Below are 17264 nucleotides of genomic sequence, written 5' to 3'. Positions count from 1 at the left end.
CTTGTCTTTTGAAATTCTAAAATTCTGAATTTTCTGCACTATGATCAGAAAATATTCTCTGGGGCCAGGGCTGGTGGCTCACACCTATAATCCCAACACTTTGGGAGGCCAAGGCAGGTGAATCACTTGAGGTCAGGAGTTCAAGACCAGCCCGGCCAACATGGTGAAACTCTGTCTCTACTAAAAATATAAAAATTAGCCAGCTACTCAGGAGGCTGAGGCAGGAGAACTGTTTGAACTGGTGAGGCGGAGGTTGCAGTGAGCTGAGACTGCACCACTGCACACCAGCCTGGGCAACAGAACAAGATCTTGTTTCAAAAAAAGAAAATTCTTTGGGGCCTGGTAATAATAAATGGTCAATTCTTATAATCCATTTATGTAATTTCTCAAATATGATATATTATCCCCTTGTAAGGTGTCAATGCTCCTGTAGCTATTGTATCAGCTTCTTTTGTTTGTTTTTTGAGCCATTGTCTCACTCTGTCACCCAGGCTGGAGCCCAGTGGAATAATCATAGTTCACTGCATCCTTGAACTCCTAGGCTCAAGTAATCCTCCTGCCTCAGCATCCCAAATAGCTGGGATTACAAGTGCACACCACCACACCCAGATCCTTTTTTTTTAACATTTTTTTGTAGAGGGGGGTCTTGCTATGTTGCCTAGACTGTCAACCTTATTAAATCTGTTATTCAGATCTCTATATTCTTGTTTATATTTTGCTTTGTTGATCTAGCAAGGATAGTAAATCCTCTTACTATCATTGCCGGTTTTTTTTTTTTTTTTCCTTTGGGACAGGGTCTTGCTCTGTCATCCAGGCTAGAGTGCAGTGGTGCAATCACAGCTCACTGCAGACTTGACCTCTGGGCTCAAGCAATCTTCCCATCTCAGCCTCCCAAGAAGCTAAGATTATAAGCATGTGCTACCACATCTAGCTAATTTTTAAATTTTTTGTAGAGATGAAGTCTCATTATGTTGCCTGGGCTAGTCTCAAACTCCTGGCCTCAACCAATCCTCCTGCCTCAGCTCCCAAAGTGCTGGGATTATACATATGTGCCACCGTGCCCAGCCCCATTGTGGGTTTTAACTATCTTTTTTCCCTACATTTCTAACTTTTTGATCTACATGCTTTGGTATGTATACATGTCTGATTGACTGATTGACTAACTGATTGAGACAGGGTCTCACTCTGTCACCCAGGCTGGAGTGCAGTGGCATCATTATGGCTCACTGCAGCCTTGATCTCCTGGGCTCAAGCAATCCTCCTGCCTCAGCCTCCCAAGCAGCTGGGAGTACAGATGTGGGCCAGTATGCCTGGCTTTTTTTTTTTTTTTTGTAGAGATGAGGTCCTACTATGCTGCCCAGGCTTGTCTTGAACTCTTGGCCTCAAGCAATCCTCCCACCTCAGCCTTCCAAAGTGCTGGGATTACAGGCATGAGCCACTGCACCTGGCCCCATGTTTTGCTTTAAAGTTATTTGAAGAATATAAAGGTTCATGATAAATATGTACTTCTTATCTTAGCTGGGCATGGTGGCACCTGCCTGTAGTCCCAGCTATTCAGGAGGCTGAGGCGGGAGGATCGCTTGAACCCAAGAGGAGGAGATTGCAGTGAGCTGAGATTGCGCCACTATAACCTGGGCAACAGAGTGAGACCCTGTCTCTAAATAAATAAATAAATACTTATTATCAATACTAAATGACCCCTGGTTGTCAGTTAATACTTTTCTGCCTTGACAATTAGGCTTTGTCTGATATTAATGCTGTGATCCATGATTTATTTTTGTAGGCATTTTTCTGACAAACTTTTGCCTGTTATTTCACATTTAACATTTGTAACAGCTTTACTGATACATAGTTCACACACCATATGTATTTGTTTCCTATGGCTCCCACAAATCCCCACAAATCACCACAAACTGGGTGGTTTAAACCCATACAAATTTATTTTCTTGGTTTCACTTGGCTGAAGTCAAGGTGTTGGCAGGGCCGGGTCCTTCTGCAGGCTCTAAGGGAGCATCTCTAAGAGAGAATTGTTTCTTTGCCTTGTCTAGCTTCTGTCTAGCCTGTATCACTGTCTCTGGACCCCCTCCTTGCATCCAACCTCTTGCTTCCACCAACACATCTACTTCTATGCCAATCTCCCTTTGTTTCCCTCTTATAAAGATACTTGTGATTACATTTAGGGCCCACCTGGATAATCGAGAATAATCTCCCCATCTCAAGACCCTTAACTTAATTACAACTGCACTTTTGCTGTATAAGGTAACAGTCACAGGTTCCAGGGATGGGGACGGGCACATCTCTGGGGGTCATTGTTCAGTTTGCCATACCATACAATTCACCCATTTAAAGGGTAAGACTTTATACTCATAGGGTCCTAAAGTTATCACCAAAATCTAATTTTAGGCCATTTCATTCCCCCTAAAAGAAACCCCTGCCCACTGGCCGTCACTCTCTTCCCCTTCCCCAGTTTCTGGCAATCACTAATCCACTCTCTCTCTATAAATAAGATTTATCTATCCTGGACATTGCATATAAATGGAATCATACAATATGTGATTTTTTGTGACTGGGTTCTTTTGCTTAGCACAATGTTTTAAAGGCTCATCCATGCTGTAGTATAATATCAGTACTTCTTCCCTTTTTCCTGCTGAATAATATTCCATCCTATGGATATACCACATTTTATTTATCCATTCATCAGCGATGAACATTTGAGTTGTTTCCACTTTTTGGAAATTATAAATAATGCTGCTATAAACACTGTATATAAGTTTGTGTGTGAACATATGTTTTCAGTTCTCTTGGGTATAACTTAGGAATGGAACTGCTAGGACACATGGCAACTCTACTTTTAACATTTTGAGAGATTGACAAATTGTTTTCCAAAGCATCTGTATCATTTTGCTTTTTCTTTCTCCAAATCTTCACCAACACTTATTGTTGTCTTTTTGATTATAGTCATCCCTGTGGGTATGAAGAGGTATCTCACTGTAGTTTTTATTTTCATTTCCCTAATGCTAATGATTAATAACAGAAATGAAAATCAAAATGTGATTATTAATGATAAATGATTATAATAATGATTAATGATAAATAATTATCATTAGTTCTCATGTGCTTCTTGGCCATTTCTATATCTTCTTTGAAGAAATATCTATTCAGATCTTTTGCCTATTTTTATTTTTATTATTATTATTTTTTTGAGACAGAGTCTCGCTTTGTTGCCCAGGCTGGAGTGCAGTGGCATGTGATCTCGGCTCACTGCAACCCCTGCCTCCTGGGTTCAAGAGATTTTCCTGCCTCAGCCTCCCAGGTAGCTGGGATTACAGGCGCCTGCCATCACGTCTGGCTAATTTTTGTATTTTCAGTAGAGATGGGGTTTCACCATATTGGCCAGGCTGGTCTTGAACTCCTGACTTCAAGTGATCCACCCGTATTGGCCTCCCAAAGTGCTAGGATTACAGGCGTGAGCCACTGTGCATGGCCCTTTTGCCTATTTTTAAATTGGGTTTTCTTTCTTTTTTTTTTTTTTTTTGAGATGGAGTCTTGCTGTGTTGCCCGGGCTGGAGTGCAGTGGCATGATCTTGGCTCACTGCAACCTCTGCCTCCTGGGTTCAAGAGATTCTTCTGCCTCAGCCTCCCGAGTAGCTGGGACTACAGGCATGCGCCACCACGCCCGGCTAAGTTTTTCGTATTTTTAGTAGAGATGGGGTTTCACCATATTGGCCAGGCTGGTCTTGAACTCCTAACCTCATGATCTGTCTGCTTTTTATTGTTGAGTTGTAAGAATTCTTTATATATTCTCAATATATATTTTTTATCAGACATACCAGAATTCTTTATATATTCTCTATATATAAGTTTTTTTATCAGACATATGATTTGTAAATATTTCTCCCACTCTGCATGTTGCCTTTTCACTTTCTTGATTCTATTACTTGCAGCTGCTTTTAACATTTGTGAGTGGCTATGAGTATGACACATACATTGAATAGAGGCAGGCTTGATTTGGATTGCTGTTCCAACCTGAAAGAACATCTATGCCTTTAACAAGGCAGTTTAATCCATTTATATGTATGGTTTATAACAGAATTAACTGGCCTCACTTGTATTATTATGTTCTAGACTATGTGTTTTAATTAGTTTTTAAACATTTCTTCCTTGTTTTCTATCTTTTATACAGACACTTGGTTTTGTTTTTTTTTCTTCAGTGCTCTGGAAGATATATTCTGCTTCTAATTTTACTGGTACTTGCAGTCCCTAACCTGTATTTATCAATGTCAGTCAAAGGTAAAATGCTTTTTATCTTAGTCTAGTGTATGCTGTTTAACAGAGTCTATATCTTCTTGTATTCTATGGAGGACTTCAACAGTTTCCCAAAACTTAAAAAGATTTTTTTGCCCTGAGTAATTTTCTGAAGTATTTTTCTGAGTCTTCTAGATGAATCTTTTTCATAGATTGCATCATCTTTACTACTATCAGTAGCAGTATTGTTTTAGATTTTCAGTACTAAAGAAGAGAAGAAATGCCCAGATTTCATGTTTGTCAACAGTGTGACAGTAAAGGCTATTTCTCAGGCACCATTTTGAACTAGGAGCCTTCTACTGTATTCTTCTAAGGAAAGGTCCTAACACATCCTAATTGTAGGGCTTCAGGAATTTTTGGAAAAACTCAAAAAAAAAAAAAAAAAAGTTAAGAAACACCCACAACATTTCAGGGACAGGAAGATGGTGTGAAAAAAATACAACAAACAGAATTTCGATCAATTGATTACTAATTCTGAACTCAAAAAATGCCTATATTCAATACGGGAGACATCTACTAAATGTCATTTTAAGCTAATAAATTTTATCCTAATAAAAATAAAATGCAATTTAAATCTTTACATATCATTACTTTACTAATGATTCACAGTTAATTTGGCCTGAGAAAGAATAGTTCCTATTGTGTAAGTATGCAGGGGCAAAAGACTATTTTTATAAAATTAGCTCTGGATAGTTATACAATCAAAATGTTCAAATATAGTCCTATATTTGGAGCAGAGTATTAAATAAATTCTTTGATAAATGTAAGAGATTTCAAATATGTAACTCAAATAACTGATCAATAAAATGCCCCGAGGTTTCCCTCAGGAAGTTGACACCTTGGAATTATCTACTATTTTGTTTCTGATATAAATCAATAATTTTCTTACAAAATCCTGCACTGGTTTCCTAACAAACAAAACACCTTGTTTCCCCGCCCCTTCCCCCTTCCCCCAGCCACCCATTGCATCTGGGGAGGTAAAATATCTTGATATAGAAGTAAAAACAATAATGATCGTTTTGTTTTGATATGCATAAAGCAGTCTGAAAACTAGTCCCCACTCCCATGCCTGGATTAGGGGGTAACAGAAATGCCAACTGTTATACTTGACAGAGGATCAGAAGAATGGAAGCAGCCGACAGAAAGCAAAGGGCAAACGAGAACAGCTTGGTTCTGACTTACCACATTCTCCAAAGGTGCTGCACCAAACACTTTAAAGACAGGGTTAGGTTTGGAGGGTGAGATACAGAGGACAATAGCTTGCTGTCCCACGCGAGTAGTATATTCATCTAATGTGGCTCGAAGTTTCCTGAATCAGAAAAGGAAACAAGAATAAAAAGTTTTAAAGACAGAAATTATAGTGACATAGACACAAATGACTTAAGACAGTTTATTCTGATCGGATATGCTCTTTCACGTAAAATGTGGGAATGTGAGGTTTGCTATCCTATTCAGCAGAAATATGTACATACCTTTTTCTTAAATACTGATAGAAGGCTCAACTGAAGGTTTTGCCTTGGGACATAGCCATGACACAATTTTGAACATGGTATCATTCTTCTTGATCTGAGCAACATCACTTACTGCTACTAACAATTATAAAGATTACAACTATAAAGATTACAACTGGCCAGGCATGGTGGCTCATGCCTGTTGTAATCCCAGCACTTTGGGAGGCCAAGGCGGGCGGATCACTTGAGGCCAGGAGATTGAGACCAGCCTGGCCAACATGGTGCAAAGCCCGTCTCTACTAAAAATACAAAAACATTAGCCAGACATGGTGGCACACGCCTGTAATCCTAGATTATTGGGAGGCTGAGGCATGAGAATTGCTTGAATTCAGGAGGTGGAGGTTGCAGTGAACCAAGATGGTGCCACTGCACTCCAGCCTGGGCAACAGAGCAAGACCCTGTCTCAAAAAAAAAAAAAAAAAAAATTACAACCAAGATGTGCTCTTACAGAATTTATTATATCATCTCCATGCTTAATAAAAGGGGCTCAAATGATTTGCTTTTACCATCTTTTATTGATTATTGTCTGTATCTCATTGTTTATATTTCATTGAGATAATTTTGTCCAAAAATACTACAAGCATACCTAGTTTTATTGTGCTTTGTTATTTTGTGTTTCACAGACACCGTCCGGGATCTTTCTTTAAAACAAATTAAAGGTTTGTGGCAACCCTATGTCAAGCAAGTGGATCAGTGCCATTTTTTTCCAACAGCATGTGCTCACTTCGTGTCTCTGTGTCACATTTTGGTAACTCTAGTAATATTTCAAACTTCTTCATTATTATAATCTGTTACAGTGATCTGTGATCAGTGATCTTTGATGTTACTATTTTAATTGTTTTGGGGCACCACAAACGGTGCCCACAAAAGATGGCAAACTTAACTGATAAATGTGTGTGTTCTGAATGCCCCACTGACCAACTGTTTCCTGCCTCTCTCCCTCTCCTCAGGCCTTCCTGTTCCCTGAGACACAGTATTGAAATTAGGCCAACTGATAACCCTACAATGGCCTCTAAGTGTTCAAGTTTAAGGAAGAGTCGCACATCTCTCACTTTTAGTCAAAAGCTAGTCATGACTAAGCTTAGTGAGGAAGGCATGTCGAAAGCCAAGACAGGCTGACAGCAAGGCCGCTTGTGCCAAACAGTTGGCCATGTTGTTAATGCGAAGAAAAGTCCTTGAGGGAAATTACAAGTGCTACTCCAATGAACACACAAATGATAAGAAAGCAGAGCCGGGCGCGGTGGCTCACGCTTGTAATCCCAGCACTTTGGGAGGCTGAGGCGGGCGGATCACGAGGTCAGGAGATCAAGACCACGGTGAAACCCCGTCTCTACCAAAAAATACAAAAAATTAGTTGGGCGTGGTGGCGGGCGCCTGTAGTCCCAGCTACTCGGAGAGGCTGAGGCAGGAGAATGGCGTGAACCCGGGAGGCGGAGCTTGCAGTTAGCCGAGACTGTGCCACTGCACTCCAGCCTGGGCGACAGAGCGAGACTCCGTCTCAAAAAAAAAAAAAAAAAAAAAAAGAAAGCAGAACAGTTTTATTGCTGATATGGAGAAAGTTTTAGTGGTCTGGATAAAAGATCAAACCAGCCACAACATTCCCATAGGCCAAAGCCTAATGCAGAGCAAAGCCCTGACTCTTTCAGAGGTTGGTTCATGAGGTTCAAGGAAAAGAAGCCATCTCTATTACATAAAAGTACAAAGTGAAGCTGCAAGTGCTGATGTAGAAGCTGGAGCAAGTTATCCAGAAGATCTAGCTAAGTGGCTACACTAAACAACAGATTTTCAGTGTAGACAAAACAGCCTTCTACTGGAAGAAGATACCATCTAGGACTTCCCTAGCTAGAGAGGAGAAGTCAATGCCAGGTTTCGAAGCTTCAAAGGACAGGCTGACTCTCTTGTTAGGGGCTAATGCAGCTAGTGACTTTAGGGTCCTTTAAAACTCATGCTAAATCTACTCTGCCTGTCCTCTATAAATAGAACAATAAAACCTGGATGGCAGTACATCTGTTTACAGCATGGTTTATGGAATATTTTAAGCCCATTGTTGAGACCCACTGCTCAGAAAAAAAAATTCCTTTCAAACTATTGTTGCATACTGACAACGCACCTAGTCACCCGAGAGCTCTAATGGAGACGTACAAGGAGATTAATGCTGTTTTCATGCCTGCTAAGATAACATCCATTCTGCAGCCCATGGATCAAGGAGTCATTTCAACATTCAGGTCTTATTATGTAAGAAATACATGTTGAAAGGATATAGCTGCTATAGTGATTCCTCTGATGGATCTGGGTAAAATACATTGAAAACCTTCTAGAATGGATTCACCATTCAAGATGCCATTAAGAGTACTTGTAATTCATGTACAAGTACATGGGAGGAGGTCTAACTATCAACATTAATGGAAATTTGGAAGAACTTGATTCCAAGCTTCATGGATGACTTTAAGTAGTTCAACACTTCAGTGGAGGAAGTAACTGCGGATGTAGTAGAAACAGTAAAAGAACCAGAATTAAAAGTGGACCCTGAAAACGGGACTGAATTGCTAAAATATCGTGATAAAATTCGAATGGATGAGAGGTGCTTCTTATTGATGAGCAAAGAAAGTGGTTTCCTGAGATGAAATCTACTCCTGATGAAGATGTTATGAATATTGTTGAAATGACAATAAAAGATTTAGAATATTACACAAACTGAACTGATGAAGCAGCAGCAGAGTTGGAGGGGATTAACTCTAATTTTGAAAGTTTTACTGTGGGTAAAAGCTATCAAACAGCATCACATGTTACAGAGAAATCGTTCACGAAAGGAAGTCAATCAATACGGCAAAATTTGTTGTCTTATTTTTATGAAATTGCCACAGCTACCCCAACCTTCAGCAACAACCACCCTGATCAGTCAGCAGTCATCAACATCGAGGCAAGACCTTCAACCAGCAATAAGATTACGAGTCACTGCAGGATCAGATGAGCACTAGCATCTTTTAGCAATTCAGTGTTTTAGTGGTCAGGCCCAGTGGCTCACACCTGTAATCTCAGCACTTTGGGAGGTTGAGGCGGGAGGATTGCTTGAGCCCAGGAGTTCAAGCCCAGCCTGGGCAACATAGTGAGACCCCGTCTTTACAAAAAGAAGAAAAAATTTGCCAGGTATGGTAACATGCACCTATTGTCCCAACTACTTGGGAGGCTAAGTGAGAGGATCACTTGAGCCCAGGAGATTGAGGCTGCAGTGAACCATGATCACACCACTGCACTCTAGCCTGGACAACAGAGCTAGACTCTGTGTCCAAAAAAAAAGGTATTTTAAAATTACGGTATGTACATTGCTTTTTTTTTTTTTTTTTTTTTTTTTAGATATAATACCACTGCAACATTTAACAGAGTATAGTGTTAACACAACTTTTTTATGCACTGAGAAACCAAAAAATTTCCGTGACTTATTGTGATACTTGCTTTATTACAGTGGTCTGGAACCAAACCTGCAATATCTCCGAGGTATACCTATGCTTTTAAAATGTTGTAGCTTCATATTTTCATTGAGATATAAACAATTATTCTTAGTCCTACAGTATTTCACAAGTGAGGATGAAATGAAAACAGCTTTTTTTTTTTTTTTTTTAGATGGAGTTTCACTCTGTTGCCTAGGCTAGAGTGCAGTGGTGCGATCTTGGCTCACTGCAGCCTCCACCTCCTGGGTTAAAGCTATTCTCCTGCCTCAGCTTCCCGACTAGCTGGGATTGTAGGCACCTGCCACCATGCCTGGCTTATATTTTGTAATTTTAGTAGAGATGGGGTTTCACCACGTTGGCCGAGCTGGTCTCGAACTCCCGACCTCAGGTGATCTGCCCACCTCGGCCTCCCAAAGTGCTGGGATTATAGGCATGAGCCACCATGCCCAGCCAAAAACAGCTTTAAAAAAATTTTTTTTAAAAATTTTACTTTAAGTTCTGGGATACATGTGCAGAATGTGCAGGTTTGTTACAAAGGTATACATGTGACATGGTGGTCTGCTGCACCCATCAATCCAAAAACAGCTTTTTAAAATATAGTAACAATGGATGAAACAGAAACACTGCCTCTTCCCTCTGAAATCATGGGAGATGATTTCAAAGTTCTACGTTTCAGAATTCTGAAAAGTGGTGAGCAAAGGACCACTTATCAAACAAGAAATCTGATGGAATTCCTTGAAACAATGGTTTATACTCACTGTCTCCAATTCCTCTCTCCCAATTCTCTCTTAAAGCTATTCCAATCTTTTCACCCTAACCACTCCTTTGAATACACTCTTGTCAAGTTCAATCGTGAACTCCATGTTACTAAATCTAATGGTCAGTTGGCATCTTTTTCAACCCGTCAGCAGCATTTGATAGCTGATCACACGCTCTCCTTCCTGACACACTTTTTGTACCTGGTTTCCAGGATACCACTCTCTTGGTTTGTTTCCTGACTCACTGGTTGCTTCTTAGACTCTCTTGCTGCTTCCTTTCATCTCTCTAACCTCTAAAAGGTGGAGCACTTCAGGCCTCAGTCCATACTCACTCCCTAAGTGACCTCATCCAGTCTCCTAGTTCTAAATACTACCTATATGCTTATAATATCTTCAGCTAAGGCCTCTCATTTGAATTCCAGACTCATATATCCAACTGCTTATTTTGTATGTCCGCTTAATGGTTAGAGGCATCACAAACTTACCATGCCCAAAACCAAATTCCTGATTCTGCCTCACCCTCACTGTCATGCTCATTCCTCCTCCAGTAAATGTCATCGCAATCCTAGTAATCAGACCAAAAATCACCCATCACTCCTTTTTTTCTCTCACACTCCACATCAATGAATCATGATGAGTTGACTTTCGAAATACATCTAGAACCTGATCACTTCTTACTACCCATGCTGCTGCCATGTTGGTTTTAAGACACTATGATTTCTGGCCTAGATTACTATAATCACCACCTAATTGGTCTCCCTGATTCCATTCTTGTATCCCCAGAGTCTATTCTCAACATAGTAGCCTGAATGATTCTTTAAAAATACAAGTCAGATGATACTATTGCTCTGGTCAAAAGCCTACACTGACATCTCATCTCACTCAGAGTAAGAGTCAAGCCCCTGATATTAGACTATAAGATCTCCTAGGCCGGGTGAAGTGACCCACACCTGTAATCCCAGCATTTTGGGGCTGAGGCACGAGGATCGCTTGAGGCCAGGAGTCCCACACCAGCCTGTACAACATAGCAAGACCACATCTATCCAAAAAAAAAAAAAGATCTCCTGGCGTGGCTCTTCTCTACTACTCTGAACATCCTCTCATATCTCCCTGCCTGTTCCTCAAACACAACTACCACGTTCACACCTTGGGGCCTTTGCTCTTGCTACTCACCCTGCCTGAGATGTTCTTCCCCCCAGCATCAACATGTGTGCTCTTTCAGCGTCTTCCAGTCTCTGTTCAAAGGCTGCCTTATCAAAAAGGATTTCCCAGACTATCCCCGTAAAAGAGAAAACTGACTATATCCCCCTACCTCCTGACTTTTCTATTTTCCTTACTCCACTGTATTTTTTTCCCATTGCACTTATCATCACCTGACATATTGCATATTGCTTTTCTTCTTTCCCCCTCTAGCAGGATACAAGCCCTTTAAGGCAATTCATTTTGTTCACTCTTCCATGCCCAATGTCTACAACAATGGCTTGCACATAGCAGGCATACAACTTTTCTGAATGAATTAATGTGATATTACATATCAGTTAAATCATATTTCTTTGTTTTCATGTATTTAATTTTGTAAGAATACTTTTAAGTCTACATCTGTCATCAAGGAATCGAACCAAGCATCCTTGACAAACCTTATCACATATGTTCTAAGTCTGTCATCCACAGGAAGTATTTGAGGAATAGTAACAATATGGATAAGGGAGCCCTCACCGAAGCAAACGTGTTTGTTGCCTCTTCCGGATAGATGGATTAGACTCAAATACATGAGGCCGTTTCCGTTTCTTTCCTGTTGCCACAGCAGCAGCGGCAGCCATTCCCACAGGACCTGAAATAATAACGTATGTACTGAGATTAGGCAGCTGCCTGTAAACTGTTCAAGACAGAAACAATTAAAGGTACAAAAAAGGTAGCACTGCTTTCCTAATATGTTGTCGGTAAATGTAGAATGATCCTGTTATTATCAATATACTTCACTATTGTTTATCATGATTCATATTGTGATTTACCAACAAAACATACAATGAATCTTTTAAAAAAGCAAATGACTTACACCTCCCCACCACACACTAGTTTGAATTTTGTATAATGTTGTTTTTGTTTGGCTTTGTTTTGCCAGCATGTCCATACTGTTAAGGCAATATTCTTAGAGGGACTAGGAAAAATTGCAGCACTAAGAGGAGAAGCTTGCCAAAATTGAAAAAATGTACATATTTCAATATTTACTTCTATCCCTGTGCCCCTGTTTCCATTACTCCAAGACAATGCCAAGTTAAGGAAGTTGGAGATAATCACTCACATTTGGAACTCCAACAACACCTAAAGGAGTATCTGAATGAATACCATCTTAATTGAAAAAACTTTCTTCTACATCTGGGAATTGTGCCAAAAATGGAGATGTTCAACACAAGGTCAAGCTGATGAAGGCATTCTAGCAGAAACGAGATAACTTTGCCACTCTGAGAAAATGTTAATAAAAGTTAGTCTGGCTTGCCCTAAAACTAATGTATAATGTCTTGTTTTGTCTTTTGAACGGTAGATGGAGGGTAGACTCAAAGGAACTACTGAAGTCTCTGATTCCTGGGACCTCAACATATCAAAGACAATCTTTTTTAAACGACATTTTACCTTTATCCTCGTGAATCTTGTAAAAGGCTTAAATAAAAATTAAATTTAATTGCTCATCTGTATATTGGCATATATATTCTAAGTGGCTCAAATAAACCTCCCTGTAAACCTAAATGAACTTTTCTACATGTTGTTAGTAATATAATCAGCCTGACTTAAATAAACCCCCCTAAAGAACCTCAAAGCAAATAAAAAATAAGCAACTGCTTTTTACCTTTCTTTCCATCATAAATAGCTGTTACAGAAAAAATTTTATTGCTGCATTTCCCAACATTTTACTTATTTTTCAAAATTGTGGTAAGAACACTTAACACGTTTGTTATCTACTCTCTTAAAATGCAAAGTGTACAACACATCATTGCCAACTATAAACCCAATGTTGTACGGCTATCTAGAACTTATTCCCCTTGCATCACTGAAGAGCAACTCCCCATCTGTCCCTCACCCCAGGCCCTGGCAACCACCATTCTCCTCTGTTTCTATGACTATTTTAGATACCTTCTATAAGTAGAATCATGCAGTATTTGTCTTTCTATGACTGGTTTGTTTCACTTATCATAATGCCCCCAAGGTTGAACCATGTTGTCACATATGACAGCATTTCCTTGTGTTTTTAAGGGTGAATAATGTTCCATTGTACACACAGATCACATTTGCTTTAGCCATTCATTCACTAATGGGCATTTAGGCTATTTTCACATCTTGCTATTGTGAATAATACAACAATGAACAAGGGAGTGCAGATATCTCTTTGGGGTCCTGATTCCAATTCTGTTGGATAAATGCCCAGAAGTGAGACACCAGGATCATATATGGTAGCTCTATTTTTAATTTTTTGAAGGAATCTCCATGCTGTTTTCCATAGCGGCTGGACCACTGTACATTCCCACCAACAGTATATAAGGGTTCCAGTTGCTCTTCGACCTCAATGCCACTAGTTTATATTTTTGATAATAGTTGAGCATCTAACCTGTTGGTGATTTGCATGTCTTCCTTACAGAGACATCTATTCGAGTCCCTTGCCCATTTTTTATATTGAGTTATTTGGTTTCTTGCAGCTGAGTTGTAGGAGTCCAATATTTTATTATGAAAACTTAAAAACTTATGTGCAAGGTTGAATTTTAACATCTTATTATACATATCTATCCATCTTTCTATCCATTCATCAACTCACATTGGGGTTTTTAAAATGTGTTTCAAAGCAAACTGCGAATATCAATATGATCCCCCTAAATACTTCAGCAGGCATAGCATTAGCTAGAGTTCAATATTTTATAATTTTTTTCTTTTGAGGTTAAAATTTGCATATAATGAAATATACAAATCCAAGTATACATTCAATAAATTTTAAAAATGTATATACTCATGAAACTCAAGATCTGGCCAGGCACAGTGGCTCACACCTATAATCTCAGCACTTTGGGAGGCTGAGGTGGGAGGATCACCTGAGGTCAGGAGTTTGAGACCAGCCTGGCCAACATGGTGAAACCCCATCTCTACTAAAAATACAAAATTAGCTGGGCATGGTGGCGCACGTCTGTAGTCCCAGCTACTCAGGAGGCTGAGGCAGGCAAATCGCTTGAATCTGGGAGGAGGAGGCTGCAGTGAGCCAAGATCACTCCACTGCACTCCAGCCTGGGTGAAAGAGCAAGACTCCATCTCAAAAAAGGAGAGGGGAGGGGAGGGGAGGGGAGGGGAAAGGAAAGGAAACTCAAGACCTATAATATCACTCCAGAAAGTCCTTTCATGTCCCTTCTCAGTCAATTCCCATCCTTACTTCTCAGCAATACCTAGTATTCTTCTTTTTTTTTCACTATAGAGTTTTGCCTATTCTAGAGCTTTAAATAAATGGAATTATATAGTAAATACTCTTTCACTTAAAACTTCTTTCACTTAGAATAATGTTTCTAGATTCATCCGTGCTGCCACATGAATCAGTTGTTTGTTCCTTTTTGTTGCCAAGTAATATTCCATTGTTTGGATAAACCAGTTTGTTTATCTATTCTTCTATCTGATGGATACTTGGACTATTTCCAGTTTTAGGCTATTGTGCATAAAGCTGCTTGATTTGACTGATTTATAAATTTAATACAGTTCAAATAAAACTCTCAACATGGGATTTTGTGGAATTTGATAAACTGATCCCAGTATTTAAATAGAAGTACAAATGGCCAAAAATAGCCAAAACAATTCATAAGATTTTAAGAATTTGAAGGCATTCATCCTACCACATATTAATAATTATAAGGCTATACTCATTAAGGTTATATCTCCACTGATTAGAAGGATGAGATGAAATAAATAAATAAGAGCATAACTATAGTCATTAAACTAGTGTGGAACTGACTCAGGGATAGATAAATCAATGCAACTGAATTGCAGATTTCATAAACATCCTCCTGTGTCAGAAAGACAAAAAAAGGATGGGCTATTAAATATATGATGCTGGTTATCCATATGGAAAAATAATGAAATTAGATCTTTATATACAAAAATAAATTACAGGTGGATTAAAGGCCTAAATATAAAACAATAACCTCAATAAAACAATGAAAAACAAAAGAAAGCCTGTAATCTAGCACTTTGAAAGGACAAGGCAGGAGTATTGCTTGAGGCCAGGAGTTCAAGACTAGCCTGGGCACCATAGCAAAACTCCATATCTACAAAAAAATTTAAAACCAGGCATGGTGCTGCACACCTGAGGTCCTAGCTACTCGGGAGGCTGAGGCAGGAGGATCACTTGAGACTAAGAGTTTGAGGCTGCAGAGAACTATGATTGCATCACTGCACTCCAGCCTGGGTGACAGAGTGAGATCCTATCTCTAAAAAAAAAAAAAAATAAATAAATACCTTTAAAATTGAAAATTAAAAAAAATTATAATTTCTACAATAAACTACTATAGAATATTTTATAAAGTCAGAGTTAAGAAGAATTCCTTAAACAAGATCCCAAAAGGATAAACTATAAGGTAAAAGATTAATAAATTTCACAATAATATAAAGAAAAACCTTCATGAAGAAAAAAATAAATGTGGTGGGCAACAAACTGGGAGAAAATAATTACAATACATATTATTGGGAAAGGAATACAAAATATATATCAATAATTTTTACAAATTGACATGAAAAAAGACCAAAAAACTGAGTTGGGAAATGGGCAAAGGTATAAACAGGAAATAGGCAAAGAAAGAAAATTGAGACATCAATAAAGATCCAAAATGGTGCTCTATTTTGTCTTACTGCACTGGCTGGAATCTCTAGCTCAAAAATACAAATTAAACCAACACTGAGATGTCATTTTATACCTACCAGATCGGCAAAAATGAAAATGACTGGTAACACCGATGGTGAGAATGAGAAGCAACAGGCACTACAGCACACTGCTTGTGGGGATATAAATGAACAGGATTTGGAAAGACATTTAGCAATATCTAGTAAAGTTGAAAATGGACATCTTCGGCCCTCCAATTCCCCTCCTGGGTATATCCTCCAGTAGTACTTTTCAAGCTACAGCTAGTGTGACCTTTCAGTGACTCATGAGTGTATTGTTTTCTAATAAAATAGAACAGACTAGAACATATCACAGAGTATATAATTTGCAGTAGGGGTTAAGTATTATTTATTTAAAATTGTAGTTTTGGCTATATGTGTACTCATTTATTCTGGGTCACAATGTAAAATGTATTACTGTGCTACATTGTCAAAACAGAAAAAATTACAAACAATCTGAGTATCTACCAATATGTGAAATATTCAGGCTGGATGCGGTGGCTCACGCCTGTAATCCCAACACTTTGGGAGGCTGGGGTGGGCAGATCACTTGAGGTCAGGAGTTCGAGACCAGCCTGGCCAACATGGTAAACCCCACCTCTACTAAAAATACAAAAATTAGCCAGGCATGGTGGTGTGTGCTTCTAGTCCCAGCTACTCAGGAGGCTGAGGCAGGAGAATTGCTTGAACACAGGAGGCAGAGGTTGCAGTGAGCCGAGATTGTGCCACTTCACTCCAGCCGGGGCAACAAAGTGAAACTCCATCTCAAACAACAACAACAACAACAACAACAGAAAAAGAAATACTCAGATAATGAATGGAATACCAAATAACAGTTAAAATAAAAACAGCCACATTATCAACATGGGTGAATCTCAGAAAAATGTTGAATGAGATAAACATATTACAGAAACATAGTGTCAGAGTGATACCATTAATATAAAATTTAACACATGCAAAACAATGCTAAATATTGTTTAATCATACAGACACATAATAGCAAATATAGACAAATAAAAGAGAATGACAAAGACCAAATCTAGAATACTGGTTACCCCAGTGGAGGGAGGGAGGGAAGGGAGCAGGATTAGAAAGAGTTCCACTGAGAATTTCAACCATATCTGTACTTTTTATTCTTAAAAAACATTTGATGCAAACATGTGAAAGCAGTAATAACTGACAAAGCTGGGCAGTGGGTGCACGTGCATTTCTTATGTCAATCTTGATACTTCTCTGTATGATTCAAATATTCAAGTATTTTCTACTTGCTGGACAATTTACCAAAACTATCACTCTCAAGATACTAATTATGTCTATATACCATGTGAATCTTTCTCCAC

General features: G+C 39.0%; 1 protein-coding gene across 15 annotated transcripts in view; it reads right to left on the bottom strand.

Moving 5' to 3' along the window:
* The window catches only part of NRF1 (nuclear respiratory factor 1), a 152186-nt gene that overhangs the window by 80993 nt on the left and 53929 nt on the right, over window positions 1-17264 (bottom strand). For all 15 annotated transcript variants that reach the window (XM_055283989.1, XM_055283991.1, XM_055283994.2 and 12 more), the window contains 2 exons: window positions 11740-11854; window positions 5488-5614 (listed from right to left, as the gene is read on the bottom strand). In XM_055283989.1, coding sequence (XP_055139964.1) covers window positions 5488-5614; window positions 11740-11854 — 242 coding nt within the window. The remainder of the gene's footprint in view (window positions 1-5487; window positions 5615-11739; window positions 11855-17264) is intronic.

Source organism: Symphalangus syndactylus, chromosome 6 (genome assembly GCF_028878055.3).
Source record: "Symphalangus syndactylus isolate Jambi chromosome 6, NHGRI_mSymSyn1-v2.1_pri, whole genome shotgun sequence".
NCBI classification, from domain to species: Eukaryota; Metazoa; Chordata; class Mammalia; order Primates; family Hylobatidae; genus Symphalangus; species Symphalangus syndactylus.
This window is presented reverse-complemented; position numbering and strand designations above follow the sequence as displayed.